This window comes from Pteropus medius, unplaced genomic scaffold (assembly GCF_902729225.1).
Source record: "Pteropus medius unplaced genomic scaffold, Ma_sr-lr_union100, whole genome shotgun sequence".
In the NCBI taxonomy this organism is placed as follows: Eukaryota; Metazoa; Chordata; class Mammalia; order Chiroptera; family Pteropodidae; genus Pteropus; species Pteropus medius.
The window spans coordinates 3,208,624-3,226,514 of NW_024349803.1; the positions used below are offsets into that span (position 1 = coordinate 3,208,624).

General features: G+C 41.1%; 1 protein-coding gene across 1 annotated transcript in view; it reads right to left on the reverse strand.

Moving 5' to 3' along the window:
* PLCL2 (phospholipase C like 2) overlaps positions 1 to 10,358 on the reverse strand; it is a 162,296-nt gene extending 151,938 nt beyond the window's left edge. The window contains exon 1 of the mRNA XM_039837046.1: positions 9,944 to 10,358. Coding sequence (XP_039692980.1) covers positions 9,944 to 10,279 — 336 coding nt within the window. The 5' untranslated portion in view covers positions 10,280 to 10,358. The remainder of the gene's footprint in view (positions 1 to 9,943) is intronic.
* Positions 10,359 to 17,891: the final 7,533 nt, after the last annotated feature.

Here is a 17,891-nt window from a genome sequence, read left to right on the forward strand (position 1 = left end):
AAAGACTCCAGAAATACACCCACATATATATAGTCGCTTGATTTATGACAAATGGCCAATGCAGTACAGTGGGGCGGGGGGGGGGGGGGGGGGGGTGGGGATAGGAGGTGCTGAATTAATTAACTGGATATTTATACGGAAAGAAAATCTTGACCTCTACTTCACAGCATATACAAAATAATTTCCAGATAGATTGTAACAGGTTCTAGAAGTTAAATAAGTGAATATCTTCATGGTCTTAAGCTAAGATTTCTTAAACAGGACACAAAAATAAGAACCATAAAAGATAATACTGATTACTAATAAATTGTATTTCACTAAAATTAAGAAGTGGTATTCATTACAAGACACCATTTAAGACAGTGAAAAGACAGGTGACATGCTAAAAGAAAGTATATATGATGTCATACACATACACACACATATACACACTGAAAAAATGTAAAGCAGTCCTACAAATACATTTAAAAGAAATAAAAAACAATTTTTTAATGGGCAAAAGACTAGAACAGGCATTTTACAAAGGAGAATATCCAAATGGCCAAGAAAACATATGAAAAGGTGCTCAACATCATTAGTCATCTGGGAAACGCAACCTAAAAGCCACAGTAATGTCTAATTATATAACCATCAAAATGGTTGCAATTAAAAAACAATACCAAGTGTTAGTAAGTATTTATAGCAACTAGAACTCATATAACTTCATGGGTGTGTAAATTGGTTTAACCAGTTAGAAAAACCACATGATAATATCTAATAAAGCTGAATATATACATATACAATGGCACAGCAATTCTTCTAATATTTTTAACATATAGAAAAACATTTATGGGAATCTACCTACAGATCTCTTTCAACAAAAATCGAAAGCATACAGATCTCTTTCAACAAAAATCATCAAAAATTCCAAAGATAACACATCTTTAAAACTGATATTACATCAGGAGTGTTTTGATATGAAAACCTCTAAATAATTCTACTGATATTTAATATTAACTATTAGCATGACTTGACAGAAATAAACCTAACCAACGCACAGTATTTCCTTCAACAATAAACGTACGACCACATTAACTACCTAAAAAATTACATCTACTATGCCCACAGGATATCAGAGCTTAGAAAAAAGATGGAAAATAAAAGGTAACAGGAAACCATATGGAGAGAGTCACACGGCTTGTGATTCTAATGGTAGCTGCAAACGAGGTCACTTATCCCTCTATGGCCATGCTAACTGGTCAAGAGCAATAGAGGCTTCATCAGCAATGCTCATAAAACATCCTATCCCTTCCTGGGCATTTTCAATTTAGAAAGCAGACACCTGCTACCCGTCAGTCTCTCACAAGGCAGGACTCGTGTCAACCTACCACTACATTATTTGATTTGTTCTTAATCTTTACTATTTATAAATAGAGTCTTCAGAGTATATGAATGCACAAGTACAGCATGTGTACACATGCAGCTATCTATAGCAAAAAAACAAATTCTCAAATATAGCTGTTTGGAAGACCACATCTTGTTCTATTAATACTCACATACTGCAGTATTACATAACTATTTTTTTCAATTCTGTTATGCTAACATGCAAATTAATGAACTCAACCATAGCTAGGAGCTAAACGTACTAGTCAGTATGGTCTTGTGTATCTCTTACAAAAGAATTTTACACGATCTCTTTCTGGTCTAAAAATCCCATCAATCCACATTATTAATCACTAATAAAAACAGCTGCTTAGTTACTGGTGTGTTAATATCAGCTTTTTCCAAATCAGTATATTTAGCATACTTCAAGAAGATACCTGAATACTGATTTCATAGTAACGTGTCATATTAACATATTTTATAATTTTATAATCATTTGAAAATTCCAAAACAATAACATGGATAGATACTATCAGAAGAAGCTCACCTAAAAACAAATTGTTACTAATTATTATCTGCTTTACTTTCCAGGACCCTAAAAAGTGTATAACTATAAATCAATTTTTGTTAAAAAAGAAACAAAAATGGAAAATGACCCTCCTAAGAAGTTTTCAACTCTATCAAAGGAATGTGAACAGGAAAAGGATAAAATCCTGGTTTGTGGATCAGACAAAAATGGTGAACAGGAATACAGCTATGGCTTTTTGTTGATTAGCTACATGTTGGCTTCATCCCAAGATTCACCAGCCAAAGACCAAACTTTCCTAATTAAAAATCAGTCCCCTATTTTAGGACTGGTAAATATTGCTAAGATTAAGGAGCCAGAATGGCTTGGACAAGTAGGAGAAAAAAGAAAAAGTCAAAGATACGTTTCAGATGACATGGAAAGAGGGTAATGGAGCAGTTCAAAGTGTGGATTTTCAAGTCAATCAAACCTGGTCTGAATGCTGGTTTTGCCTCCTACAAGCTCTGTGACCTTACTTGGAAATCTCCAAAACTTGAGGGGTGGGTTTCCTTGTCTATAAAAAGGGAATGCTAAGGTCTCCTTGTAGGCTGTGGTGAGACTTGCGTGAGATGATACATAAAAAGCATTTCTTAGTACCTCTTCTACACTCAAACTTTGTTACGAGAAAAGGTAAAATTTCTAACATTAATTGACAAAATGTGCTTAGTAATTAAAAATCCTACTTCTACAGCTCCATCTACTAGTACTCTATATTCCGTATTTATTTTCTTTTTTATTAAAGCACTCCCAATGGATATCTTTTGCCAATACAATGTGAAAGACAACAAGTTTCAGTAATTTAGTTCCTTAAAAATAAACAACAAACCAAGCAAAAACCATAAATGCCACTCAAAGAAACCAAATACCAGAAAAGAGATTAAATGCTTTAACAGTCAAGCTTTCTCACCATGCTTTTTAAACTCTGATAGCAGAACATAAATCAAAAGAAAATTTCAAAGATCTATTCTTATTTCAGGGGCACAAAAAGGACAGATCATTTATTTTAACATCTTGTAGGACAATTCTGGAACCAACCAAATTCTTGGATCCAAACTTAAATGAAGGTATTTCCTTCCATTTGATTGTTTCCAAAATTACATAGATGAAATAAATTTCTTCTTTGAAGTACACAGCCCACTGAGTTTTATATTCCAATCAAAACCAGTTGAAGTTAAGTCTAAATAACATCTTCGTCAAACTCCTAAGATAAGTTATGTCATTTATGTCCACTTATTCATCCATTCATACATTTATTCAACAATTACATACCTAAATACATGCTTTCCACAAACATTAAACTAGGTGCTTCCATAAATTCAAGGTGAATATAATCAGTTACCTAAGTGGCAGAAGGAAACGGGGCTGTATGGAGAAAACAGGCAGAGTGGTGGTTGGCAGGCAAAGAAACAATTCATTCAGAGAGCTGGTTAACTGAAGAAGATCTAGAAGATGACTGAGAGAGAGAAAAAAATCATTCCAAACTAAGAAAAGAGAGGTGTAAATGTAAAGGCAAAGATTAGGCACAGAGAGCAGTCTCATGGGGCCCCTGTGCAGGTTGTAACAAAGAGTTTGCAAAAAGCAGATAAGGAGGGTAGCCAAATCATTTATCATCCAAACCAGGATGTCTTTGAAAGAAGGTGCTATTAATAATTTTATCAGGACGAAAGGTGTAAATCTGGACTGCCTGGGCAAACCAAAACACATGGGTGCTTGGCTCAATGAAACTGATGCTCAATTCCCTCTGACCATTCAGCTGGGTCTATTTAAATATGTGCACAGTTGTACTGAGGTTTCAGATTTAGAAATGCATGAAAACAAATCATTCTTGAAAGCATCTTTAGAATATGTCTGAGCAATTTCTCTGGGTACATTCTGCATATTTCAAAAGACGAAACTTTCAAAAATGTGCATGTCAATGTTAGTGATCTCCAACTCAAATGGAGCTAAATGAGTTTGCTCATCTCAGGATAAGCACTAAATAAGAGAAACTAAAAGTCAGAAAAACGAGCATACTAGGTATTGCTTATTGAGTGTTTATTACGTGCCACACACTGCTCCGAATATTTCATACACACCATCTCATTTAATCTTCACAACAATGCTATAAGGAGGTATTTTACTCTCTCCATTTTACAGATGGAGTAACTAGACACACAAGACTTAAGTACCCAAGGCTGTACAGAAAGGAAGAGAAAGAGCCAGAATATGATCCAAGCACTTAACTCTACACTATTTTTCCTACCCTCTTCTGTCTCTTGAATAATCCAGACATGTAACATGTGGCCTGAGTGCAGCATAAAACCAGTATAGCCCATCTGAGATTATTAGCTGGAAGACAGTTTGCCTAATTACGCCTGCCAATTACCACTAGTGGCCAGCAGGGCCTCGCCACCTGCCCTCCCCTGCCACTTGGAAGTAGGCAGGTGCCAAGTGTCCTGCCAGCCGGCTGGGCCATTCGCATAATTGTCTCTAAAGCTCAATGTAATTAATGATATATTTTGAGCAACCTAAAACTATGAAATTATGCTGACAAAAGGAAAATAGGTACTACTGAGACTTCCCTGGGGGTTCTGACTTGAGTTTGAGTCACTACTAATACTACTACGCCAAGCACAACCCTCTCGATTTGCCATCATTATCAGTAGATAAAAGCTGGTCAGGCAGCTTGCAAATACACAGTTTCAGATCCTGTGGCCCACTGGTAAAAATAACTGAATATCCCCTGTACTACAGAATCTCACTAATATAAAATTTAAAAAGTAGCTAAACTAATTCAGAGGTCTGGTAGATGAGTGAGTAATGACAGCCAACACTTAGTATTAATAAGGAATAGAGCATCTATTCTTGGACATATATGTATAAAATAAAGTCTGAAGAGAAAATATGAGTGTTTATACTTCATTTATATCTGTATTTCGGCTACAAATAACATTTCCTTATTTTGTTGAGTATTGAGGCATGGGTACCTTAAGCTTTAAAAAAGAAGAAAAAGAAAAAAAGAAGAGTCTAGTTTAGACCCCTCACGGACAGAGCACACAGAACTATAAAGGGAACCGAACAGATTCTGGGAGAGAGCTTTTTAAGAAAATAACTTGAGTGGCCAAGATCAGCAATTAAAAAAATAAACAATTTCCTGTCAGTTGTCTATTTGGATTTGGTGAAAAACAACACGAATCAAATATAATTGTTCGGAGGAGAGGTTAGAAAATTGGGAAGGGAAAAAGCAAAAGGGGGCAAGTAGTTTTTAGGGTATGAAAAATTAATACCCTCTGATTACTTCTGAAAACTGAACTCTGAACTGTGAAAAAGCTCTCTGCGCAGGCTGAGACAAGCAGCCATGCCCTGGCCTTTCAACAGTTATCTTGTGTGGCCTGAAGTGCATTACCACAAAGTGAAGAGTTGATTGGCCATTAGATTTTTCTGACCTAAATGCTCCAGGCTGCCTATATCCACACAAATTCACACTGTGATCTGGTTGCTATTTGTTTAATATTTGTGATATGCCCACAAGTTTTCTGGGCATGCAGTTGTCTTTTCCCGACCATTCAAAAAGAAAGTCTAAAGTCAAATGTAGACATTATATTTAAGACCCAATTCAAAATTTAGTTACTGAGTGCTTGTTATCTGTGTGGAATTGATAAATACAGCCCAACTTTTGCCTACACGGAGTCTAGTTCATTTACACCATGGGCCAATATAATGTCCACGTGTACATTTTTATTATTTTGTTTAAATATGTATAATAAATGTAAAAGGTCTGCTTATTCCCCTTCTTGGGTGTTTGGCATCAAGACATAGGGATATACACTGGTATAAAGATAATAAAAGTGTTTCTCGTACACACCATGATACTATGATAATGACAATAATGATATTAAGAAAAAATAAGGGTTGCCACTTTGGGCAAGGTCAAATCATTGGTCTTAGTGAAGCTGGAGGCTCTGGTCAAGCAGCCACAACAGGTGATTAAACAGCTGCCTGGTTATATCATCTGTTAACCTCTTCTGCCAGCCAAAATTCTTTTTCCCCCTCCAATGTCCCCTACATTTAAAGGGGAAAGTCACATCCAAATTACCAAAGCTACCTTAGCTATATAGAAAATTTAAAACTGTGAGTATAATTTGGGGGTCGGGGGGAGGAGCAGGTAGCAGAGTGCAGCCATACCCAAGTGGGGCATGGGTTCTAACATCTTAGGCAAGGGGTTAACCTCTATGAACTCTGGTTTTCTTCAGCCTACACGGTTGGTACAGGACCAAGTCAGACAATTACGTTTAGCACTTTTCATGTGTTCTACATGTAGTAAGGGTTTAATAAATGGTGGCTGCTGTTATTACTTTAAAATACCAAAATAATGCAATGGGCTATTTTTCCTACTTATTAAAAAAGTGCCTAAGATCAAAGGTCGCCATGGTCTAGGGTTGGGGGGAAGGGAAGACTACAAATGGACTGGGGGAATTTTTGTGGTGATGGAACTGTTCTATATCCTGATTGTGGTAGTGGTTAGGTGACTGTGCGAGTCTGTCAAATCTCACAGAACTGAACACCAACAAGAGTAAATTTTACTTTATGCGAATTATACCACATTTTGATTTAATATCTTTTTCGTTTTGATTAAATGTTTAATTAGTTGTGATTAAAATAAACTATCCAAATATAAAGACATTTTAACTTCATTTATTTCCAAAATTAAAAAGAAATCTAAGGTCTAAAATGCTACTTCAGATTTTTAGACCAAACTCTAGAAATAAGGGATTGAGCTATTTGTAAAAAATGAATGCCATCTGAACAATTAACCAAATCAACTGTTTCAAAATAAAGCATGCATTGAATTAAATGGTGTGATGAAATGAATTATGGAAAGAGAAAATGAAAGTGATGTTTTCGTTTACTAGATTACTTAAAATGACAAACATAATGGCTTCTTCCCTAAAAATCTAGTTAATGGACTTTTGTAAACAATACAAAAAGTGTAATATTACTTTCAATAAGCTAAGGAAAAGCAGAAAAGTCTGGTGATGAGTTCCATCATTTATTTATCTTCTCAAGGTATTTCTAAAAGGATCTATAAGGCTGCTTACTCTGAATTTTTTTGCAACACTGTTACCTTAACCAAGGAGCTCTTTCAGTATAGATTTGCACATTTACTTTGGCAGAAATGTAGTTTTACAACAATTTCTTACTCAATGCCATATTTACAAAACAGATAGAGTCCAAAAGAAATTACTTTCAATGAGAATATAATTCTGGTCAGCCCACAGTGTGTGTGCATATGTTATGCAACTCAGCAATAGTTCCCTTTCTTTGCCCACTGTTTACCACATTTAGCCTGTTATTTCTTGCTCTGATTTGGGGATTCCCACCTGAGAGGGATATCAAGGCTATCATGAAAATGGAAGCTAGGAACAGGAATACCTCACAAATCCTACATTTCAGCTAATGCAACCCCATAAATTGTGGTCATATGTTCCTTAGCGAGCATTTACTTCCTGCATTCCCTCAAGTCCCCAATTATCATCTTGCTTGCTATTCCACTCCTGCCTCTACTATTCCATCATTTGACTGCATTCACTCCTTATATTCAAAGAGAACACAAGGAAATCAAGGAAAGATGTCTATTGCTTTTTTACATGGGCTTTTGCTAAGCTTTTCATTATTTTTTAACAAATGTGAAATATAATTTCTGCCATTCATGTGACAAAAATGTACCCTATTCATTGCTACATGAAACTTTATGTTAAAGTAAAAGATATTTTTATTCTAGTAGGATATTGTCTTGATGCTGTTATGTCTTTACCACACTAAACTTCTAAAATCTTGATCCTTCAAGGAAGGCATCAATTCAGAGGAAGCATACCCATTTCCTATAATCTAGGCTTGATCAACTTTCAACACTATTTCCATAGTTTTAAAAGGGCTTTTAAGAAAATGCAAGTTGGAAACAGAGGCAAGAAAAAGCAGTCAATCAAGTCATCTTAAGAGGTAAAAGACAATGAATAAGATATGATACTGGTAAATCCAAAACCATGCATTATAGAAATTAACAGAATTTAACAGAAAAAAACATGTACTTCCTTATTATTCCTCTATTGATTCAAGAAGCAATCTACTGATGTCCTACTATGTTCGTGGCAATGTGTATTTAAGAATACAACTGTGAACAAAAAGCCAACTACCTTCATTAGCAAGAAGAAAAATGACAAATCTTTGAAAGTTTAAAAATTAAAAAAAACAGTGATTTATGAATAATTAATCATTTCCCCACGTTCTTCTAGAATTGTTAATGAAAAAATTATATCACCGACAAGTTCTTAATTCTGCATATTAAAAATACTGGTAAACGATCCTTCTTCCTAATCTCCCATGAATGTAATATTAAAACAGATGCTGTTGTAATTGAGTTACACTGTGAATCCCACTATGGACACCAATAAAGTTTGAATTTTTCAAAATGCAAAAACACACCCCTCCACAAAATTGGGGGAGAGGAGTTAAATTAGGTAGGCCAGTATCTTCTCTGGAATTTTCACCTCAAATTTCACTAACACTACAGTGCGAAATCACCACAAATCGCTGGTCATCAAAAAAAATAGATATGACACATAATTCTGTCAATAGAATTATCACACACAGTTGAAAGCAACTTACATGGAAACATAGCTATAGAGTAAAAGAAAATATGACTCACTAAAAGCTAGGCATGCAGCAAAAATATACTTTACTTTCTTTAAACTCTAAGCCTCTACTGCAGGTAGTTAATATACTTGAGCTTTAAGCCCTTCAATTGTGCCCTTGCCCAGACATAAACTGTACAAATAGATGACAAAGCGAAAAGCAGTTTCACAACTGCCTGTTACATAGAGTTGCAAGGTGGTATATTACACTAGATTACTGCATATGTTGATAACACCATCAGACTCACTGTACTCAGGACATTTCTGTAGGTCCAATTAAATTTCAAATGCAACCAGTGCCAACTCTTTTCATTGTGGCCCATTCTGTCCTCTTTCCCATAGGTTATCAGCCATAGGAAGGGTGGGTGCAGTCCTGTCAATGTGTTTTGTTGCTCACTGTCCTGGTAACCCCTTGATTTTCAGAAAACAACATTTTCATATTTGCTCCAAAGTTGAGCAGGATGAGCTAGTCTTGCCTAAGGCTCTGCTCTTCTTAGCTCATCAACTATTTTTTTCACTTCATGTCACGAGAAATATTTTTACACTGCAGACCAAATCATATGAGAATAAAACACAACCTCAAGAATTCCTAATATTGCTTTTTGAGTTTAAAATGTACAAAACAATCACTGACTTTCTTCTGCTAAATAACAATGCAAAAGATATCAAAATCAAGCAAACTGCCCAAAAGAACTTCCACAGAACTAGAGGCCTGCCTACTGCAGCAAGGAAAAGATTAAATTGTCCAGAACTGTAATCTCTCAGAGCTCTTGAGCCTAAGAAAGCGGAAATCTGCATTTATGTTCAAAACTCTACCCCATTTCTCCGTGTGACTGAGTGACCAGAGACTTTGCAACCTCAGAAGTATAACCATCTGCAAAAGGCAACTATCTACAGATGGGAAGAAACCTATTAAATAATCTCTGTTCACCACCTGGGATTTTTAAGAAAATGTTTTCACATAATCACTGTCTTTAACATACAATAGAAACCTTACAGGGGATCTGTTACCAGCCTAGGCTACCACCATAGAAGAACATGCCCTGCCCAGCCAGGTACAGGCCATACTTCCAGGTCAATCTTGGGAGAGGTGACAGCCCCAAGTTCAACTATGAATGTCTTTGAGCACAGCTCCCCCAGCACCTTAAGGATCACCTCTCCAATCTTTCCAAATGCCATTTTCATCCAATCCCTGCTCAACCACCCCAAGCACCCTTGCACCAGTAGTTCCCGTTAGCAGTGAGTGGGCTCCTCTTACAACCCCCTTCCACCACCACTCCCCTCTTAGGGAAACAGACCCCAAGGACAGCTGTGGGTGGACGATGAGCGCCCTTCTCCCACCTACCTTGATGATGCTGCTCCGGCGGGGCAGGCCGCCGGGTTTGCTCTCCCGGGGGAGGGGGCAGGCGACTGGGCTGGGGGTCGGAGCGAGAGCCACGCCGCGGGGTGCCCTGGCGGGGCTGGCCCGGGCTTCATCCCCGGACACGCCGAGGCTGCAGTCTCCGTTGGAAACCCCGCCGCTGTCATAGCGCGCCTGCCCGTGTCCGAGGCGACCTCCCCCGCCGCCACCGCCGCCGCCTTCGCCGGCTCCAGCTTTCAGGGCGCCCTTGGCGCCGAGGGCCGGGCCCGGGGAGGTGGGCAGGGCCCCGCCGGCGGCGCCCCCCCGGCCGCACTCCGCCATGGGCGCCCCGCGACCCGCCAGCACAAAGCCGCGTCCCCGCGTCCCCGCGTCCCCGCCGCCGCCTCGGGCCGCCGTGCGCGGCCCCTCCTCCTCGCCTCCTCCCGCCGCCGCCGCCGCCGCCGCCGCCGCCGCCTCGGCCGCTTCTTCCGCTTTTTTTTTTTTTTTTTTAATTTAGATGTGATGTTTGTTTCGAGCTCTCCTCGCGCACGGTTGAAGTCGTGGCGGCAGAATTATCGGAAGATTCCTGCAGGGGAGAGAAGGAGAGACACAAGTCAGCTCCGGCGGCGGCGGAGCCCGGGCTCCCGGCACCTGGGGAAGGAAAGCACGCCCCGGCACACGCGCTGCCGCGGGCGCCAAAAATAACCCTCGCGGGCCGGGCGCCCCCCCCGGGGGCCACCGGGCGCCCATCTCAGGGGCTACAGGCACCCACCCCAAGGTACCGAGGCGCCCAACTCTGGGGCTCGGGGCGCCCTCCCCGGGGGCTCATGGCACCCACCCCGGGGGTCGGAGCACCCATCACGCGGGAACCGGGCGCCCTGCCCCGGAGCCTGGGTGCCCACCTCGGGCTGAGAGCGAGGAGAAAGCGGCAGGCGCCTCGACGCTCTCTGGCGGCGCAGAGGCGCCTCCCGAGGGTCTCACGGCCCCGGGAGGACGCGAAGCGACACGGGTCTCCCCCGACCCCAACTCCCCAGAGGCCGTCTCGTGCTGGCCCTGCCACGTTCCCCCGCGGTCCCACTGAGGCCTGAGAGGAAGCGCACAGTGGGCAGGGGGAGCCGCGCGGTGACAGTCGCGGTGCGGCCCAGACCCACCCACCCCCCGCCTGTGGCCGTCTCCTCCAGCGCTCGGCGCTGCCCCCTACAGGCCGTGAGGACCCTCCCGGGCGGCCCCGGACCCACCGCGAGCAGCCCGGGCTCCTGCTCGAGGTCGCCGCCGTCGCGGTGGGGCCAGCTCATCCGGCCGCGGGAACATTGCAGCGGAGCGGACGGCGACGGGAGGTGGCCGCGGGTCCCTGACACCCCCGCCCCACTAGAGCTGTGGTAACTGCCAGTCATTCGTCTGGCGCCCCGAGGGGCAACGACCGCACAGGCCGCGGGGCCCACAGCGGAGGTCCACCGACTCGGGGTGGGGGGAATCTTGGCCACTGCTCCGTCCTCCTACTCCCAGACTCGCGCGCAGGACTCTTTCCCCTCCCACCTAGCTCGGAGAAGGGCCACCCGGACGTTCCCCCCTGGGCTTTCCCAGTGGGTCAGACCCAAGTCACATACAGAAACCAATTCCGTTCCTTTGGGCTCCTTAACTGTGAATTGATACAACTGGTTTCATGGATGCCAGGGCGGGGGTGGGGGTGGGCGGACGGCAAGAGGCGAAGAGCAGAGGACCGCGGCAGAGCCAGTTCTGTGCCCTCTGAGTCTCCCTACAAGGATTTATCACCGTCGTCCCTCCCTTCTAGTGTCCTTCCTGATCCCGCCGCCAGAGATGCCGGCTGGTCCAGCCCTCTGCGGGCCCCGCCCTGCTCAGTCTCATCTTTTTGAGGATAGGATATCCTACTTGGATCACAACAGCCAGTCCCCACTCTCTCTCTTTCTCCCCCGGTTACCCCCAGTCCCAATGCTTCAGGTAGAGTGACCGGCCTAAAAATCATTTGAGCGAGGTCACTGATCAGGTCGCACCCCCGCTCAAATACCTCGCCTGGAACTTATCCCTCTAGCCAGACAGGGCTCAAACTCACAGCGTGGTACCCGAGGCCCCGCCCAGCCTGACGCCACCCTTCTCTACATCCCAGGCTCCCTGGCTCTAGCCTCCAGCTCTTCTCTAGCACCCCAGCCATTCCCCAACTAGGTATTTCCTTTTCTGGGAATTCGCCTCCCGCAGGGAGCGAAAGAAAAACTGATAGTCCGCTGGGGGGTGAACTTAAAGACTTTGGTTTCATTAGCATGGTGTTGTAGCAAACTGCAAAGCAGCCTCTATGGAAAGGGCTCCATATACCGATACAAACCCGCCCTTGCCTCTGAAGCAACTTCAAATACTTTGATATTATTCTTGGGGGCGTTTTAATTCTTCTGATCTTCTGGATTCATATTTTTTTTTAACCCATCAGACAGGCTTTTATCCATCTCTTGCCAACCTGGGCCTAGAAGCTCACAAACTTAAATATTTCCACATGGATGGACAACAATGTTTTAATAGTTAATTCAGTCCCATCCCTTTTTTCCCTCCCCCACCCCCACCAGTTTTGGTTCAAAAAAAATTTTTTTTGTCTTGTGATAGTTTTTACACAAAAATATGTTCAAATAATTCAAGTCAGTTTCTTAATCTACCTTATCTAATTTATAGCTGTAGCATCCTGTGAGTATGCTGTGGTGGAGAAATGGAAGAATGCTGGGCCTTTATTCCTAAAGTTCTCTAACTTTGGTATTTTGAATAAATGCCTGGAGGTATCTGTGCCCTTTCCTGCATTTACCAATCACTAGTAAAATGCTATGAGAGTCATATATCCTGCAACTCATACCATGAGTTTCCTCAGTTGAATGAGAACATATAGAGATTTAAACCTCCAGGATGCTTTTTATAAAACCATCATCTAATTCACCTAATGTTCTCCAAAATGAGCGCCCATCCATCTCACTGGATTCCCAACAGGTCAAACCAGGGAGACTTCATTGAAATAGATTTGGCATTTAAATTAAAATGTTTCCCAAAGTATCTTGGCAGACCTGTAACTAATGATGCCAGAAGCTCAAGGCCTGTGCCAGGTTCCTTTTTATCCCCATAAGTGCTTGTCTCCCACAAGCCACTGGTCACACGCCTGCTGTTACAGCTATACTTCTATTCCCACAAACAGCCAGACTGTAGGTACCATTTCTCCTACATGGTAATGGGAAGCAGCATGATCCTCTGATATGTGCAATTCTTGGCTCCCAGCAGGCTTCTTTAATAGCTAAACAGATTTTTTTTTTTATCACAAATAGCATGGTAAGCAATTGTTTCTCCTCTTTCTTGCTTGTCTCTCTGAAGTTACTAAGTGATTGCTTTCCATTTCTCTTATTCTGTGAGCAATGTTATTGAAGAAATTGTAAATATTTTGCCAAAATTCTTGCTAAAGTGTTTTTATGGCATTGTGGAAATTCATAGAAGTTAGAGTTAGAAAAAGAGCCAAAATATCATAGTCATTCTTTAGCAAATACTGTCTAATGGTTCCTTCAGACTAATTTTCAGAGCAAAGCAGTAAGAGGTAGGCAAGACATTGATAAAATGTCCATTCTGGATAACTCCATGGTGCTTATGCCAATTTACTATAGCTATATACCAATGGTTAGATTCTGGTGAATAACACTGACTTCTTGCTGTCATCTATACTCTTGTAAGTTATGAATTCACATCTTGTTTCCAGTTTGCAGGCTCTAACATTATGACTCTCTAAATTTTTCTGACTCACTGAATACTTGGCCTTCACATTATTTTTTTTTTCCTTGATGTATTATGAAAATTTTCTTTCCCAAATCTCAATCTCATTTTCTTTGCTGTATTTCTCTAAAGATGCAATTAAACCTCTGAATTTTCATTCAACTGCTCCCATATGTTTAATGTGAGAGCTTATTAGAGCAGAAAGAAGACCAAAATACTTTAAGGAAACAGCAGATCATATTAATATACTGGTCTACCATGGCTATCCATTTGTTTCCTGAGTTAATCCAAGATGTTGATTTTAATCTATTATGCTCCTAAAGCTCGGATTATGTTTATTTTATCATGATTCTCAACAAGAAATATGTAGCAACTACCTTTCTTCCTAGGCAACAGTGAGGCAAGTTAGACCTGCCAAAAGCTTTCATTTGCATATTCTTCCTCTCCTCTAACACTAAAGATTCTTCACCCATTTTCCTTGAAGCCATCTTCTCCAAGCGTATATGGTAGCCAAGAAGTTAGGCACTCAGGGAATTACATCGACACTTTCTAGCCACTGAGGAACCACTGTGTGAATTCATTAAATTGTTCTCAGTGGCTATTGAGTTGGGTAGCACTTTGAGGGAATCTGTTAATTACTGGAGATTTGATAGAGTTATTCTATCAACAAAAGTAATAATATGATTTGGTCTAAAAATATCTGTTGCTTATCACACTTCTTTTGTAAATTCTTACGTATATAATTGTGTTTCTACTATCATTTTATTACAAGAGTCATTGCATACTCAAATGCCTGTAGGAGCCACATAAATAATGCAATGAGTAAAGCTGGAAGGATTTGTTTGATAAGAGCATCATAATTTATAGTTTTCTAACAGTGGTATCTTTGCATATCAAATGCAGAGGGATACTCTTCCTGATTCATCTTTGGTTTTCCAATTTTGAAAGAGCCTTGGATATAAGAAATATTTCACTTTCCTCTTAACTCTAAGAAAAACAGTATGAACATAATGATAAATAGCAACTGACACTCAGCAATATGGAGTTGTAGGGATTAGATAACCTAGTGAGGAACCTTATTGCTGTCATGAGAGAATCCTGGCCCAATGCTGCCAGGATCATCTTATTTCTCCAGAGAAGTAAAAATCTGAAATATAAAACATGCTAGTGTATTAGTTCATTCTGTTAATAAAAGGATACTCACCAAGTGAGGTCTCCATATATTGTTCTTTATATAGTTTATAGAGGCCTTTTTTTTTTTTCTATCCTGTTAAGCAAAGCATAACAAATACTTTCCAAATTTTGCATTTTTTGGATCACATCAATCTGATTTTCAAGGACGGATTTACTTTAATGAGTTTAAAAAGGCCAAGTCCAATGACTATATCATTTTACACATCCCAATGTGTGATGTATGGCTCCCAACTGACTTTCCTTCATCTACCCACTCTGAATTCTCAACCCCAGAACTAGTTCATTTCTGACATCTGAAACTCAGAAACCCATTGTCTATCCCAAAACTGCCCTTTCAACAGTCCCATTTCCTTACTTGCCCCAAACCAACCTGCCAGCCTTAGTAAGACCTTTAATTCTTCCACTCCATCCCATCTTCTCAATCCATCAGCACTCCTGTGTGTACTTTTTTCTCTACCCAGCCTGGGCCTCATGACCCAGACTTTCAACCACATTCTCACCAGCATCTTAGACCCTTCACATCATAGTCCTTTGGTTGTGCCTACTTTGCTAGTCTATAGCCTTGCATAACTCCAACCATGACTTTCTCCATACATGCCCCCAGGCTGCTACTCTGCTAGAGAAAAGAACTCATAGAGCCATGCTGACTGGACAAGTGAATGACCCGTATTCAGCAGGGCCTTTGGTGCTCTTAGGCAGTAATTTATCCTTTGCTAATTGATGCCAATTTCTATTCTTCAAACCATTCCTCTCCAAATCCCAACTGGTCCACTGCCCCTCCATCTCAGCAGTAGTCCTACTTCACATGGACAATAAGATACATCAAGAAATAAACTGCTTTAAATTTTCTTACATCCCACTGATCCTTACCTCACCCATCACCTCTGCTGTCTTAAACTTATCCAAAATCAGAAACCATCTATGAATGTCTTATATGATTATCAGACTCTTCTGTTCTGATGTGATTGTTCTTTCTTTGGGGACCACAAGGTTTTGTAAACCTCCTTGGGGTAGGAGTGGAGTCTTCCCTGAAAGAGTGGCCAGTCTCAATGTCAGTCATACAAAGACAAGAATCAAGGGTTTGGAAGGCAGCCGTAGACCAAAGAGAGGAAATGTTTTCCTCCTTCTGGGCCACCTTTTCTTGGGCCTGGTATCTCAGGTCTTCATGGTGCTTCTGGGCAGTGAGGAGGAAAATAGGGCCTCCAGGAGACAGGAGGTAAAGGAGCTGCTTTCATCAGAAACCCCTTAAGACTGTGCCTGTGCCTTCTAAGAATAAAGACATTGTGTGGTCAGTTTAAAGTTGCTTTCTGTGGTGTAATTCACCCAAGCTGTTAGGGGAATTATAGCACCTCTCAGCTGCTCCATTATAGATAAGGGGATGGACGGTCTGTGGGGAAAAAAAAAAAAAAAAGGAGCCTCTTATCTGCCTGCATCCCTAGCCAGTGTGATGACTGCAGCAGCCATTAGATTCTAGGGGAAAGTGAATCCCTCAGGCAAAGAGACAGGTGGTGCCCCTTGGAGTTCCTCTCTCCTTTGCAAACCTGGCAGAACTGGAACAGTTCTTCCACCTCCCCTGCCTTGCTTAGTCACATGTCTTCATCCATTTCTCTTTCTATTGGCTGCTTTCTTTCCACATATAAATATATTCTAGACATGTCCTCCTAAAATTTTTTTTTAGTTATCAGCCTATCGTAACTGATTTTCTTCTTCTTCTACTGAAACTGCCCTCCTAAAGGTCATGGTTGACATCATAATTAACTTTTTAGTCTTTATCTTTCTTGACCTTTGTGGAATATCTGACATTGCTTACTCTCCTTGTATCATTGAAACTCTTTTCCCTGCAGAGATTCTCTGCCCAGTTGTGCCACAGAAATCTCAAACTAATGTACCTTAGGTTTAATTCACCAAATATGTGTTCCATACATCTATTCTCCTGTACTCCATATTTATTTTAGTGGTACTCTACCCACAAAGTAGCCTTACTGAAGAAATTGGCATCAGCCTTAATTCCCTGCACCCTTTGTTCCAGTTAACTATTAAGGCATAGTTAATCATGTAAATCAGCCTAGAAATGGCTCTCAAACCCATTTCCACCACAGTGGCCGGGTTTACCATTGGGTTTGCTGATGACATTTGGGACTATTCCAGTAACCATCCAATCCTGCCTGACTCTAGTCCCTCTCTACTTCAATCTAGTTCTCGAATCACCGGTCAGAATTGTCCTGGGGCAGGGAGGAGATCACTTCTCAAAGTCTCCAACAATTCCACTTCAAGACAAAATTCATTCTCCTTAGCAGACATACATGGCCCATCATAACCTGATCCCCAGCGTCATCTCCTACCCAGATATGCTTCCTACATGCCAGTCAGACTGATCTGTTTCCCTGAAAAGGCTGTCCATTCTCACCTTCTGTGTGCTTGCTTACAGTGTCCACTAGGTTTATAATTCCAGTTTCCTTCTCTCCATTGGAAGAACTTAGAGGCCCCCTTCAAGAAAGTAAAATGTTTCTTCCTTTGATATGATGTTCCTGACTCCAGAAGACAGGCTCTTAAAGCCCTTAGTACATAGTTCTACTACAGCTGTCATTATACTATATTGTAATTATTTATTTATGAATCTTTTCCTTGTATAAGTATGAGCTCAAGAGAGTACAACGAGTCTTCTCCATAACAATTGAGCATATCGGAGTTTGATACACACAGGATTCACCTTCAAACTCTATACCAGCCCAGGACCTGACATATAATAGATCCTCAATACTTTTTTTTTTAATTAATAAAGCTTTTCAAAAATCCATCTTTACCCCTTATATGCTTATAAAGTCCTTTCTTATTTCATTAGACCTCTTTCTTTGCAATGATGAGTATGTTTTATTCCATGCCTTCCAATTTTTCTTCCCTTTTTTTTCTTCTTATCTGATACAAATGAATTTATTCATGTAGCTATCATCTGTTAAGTATACCTATACTTGGTTAAAAGACTATATTTTATGCCATAGGAGAAGGTGACTAG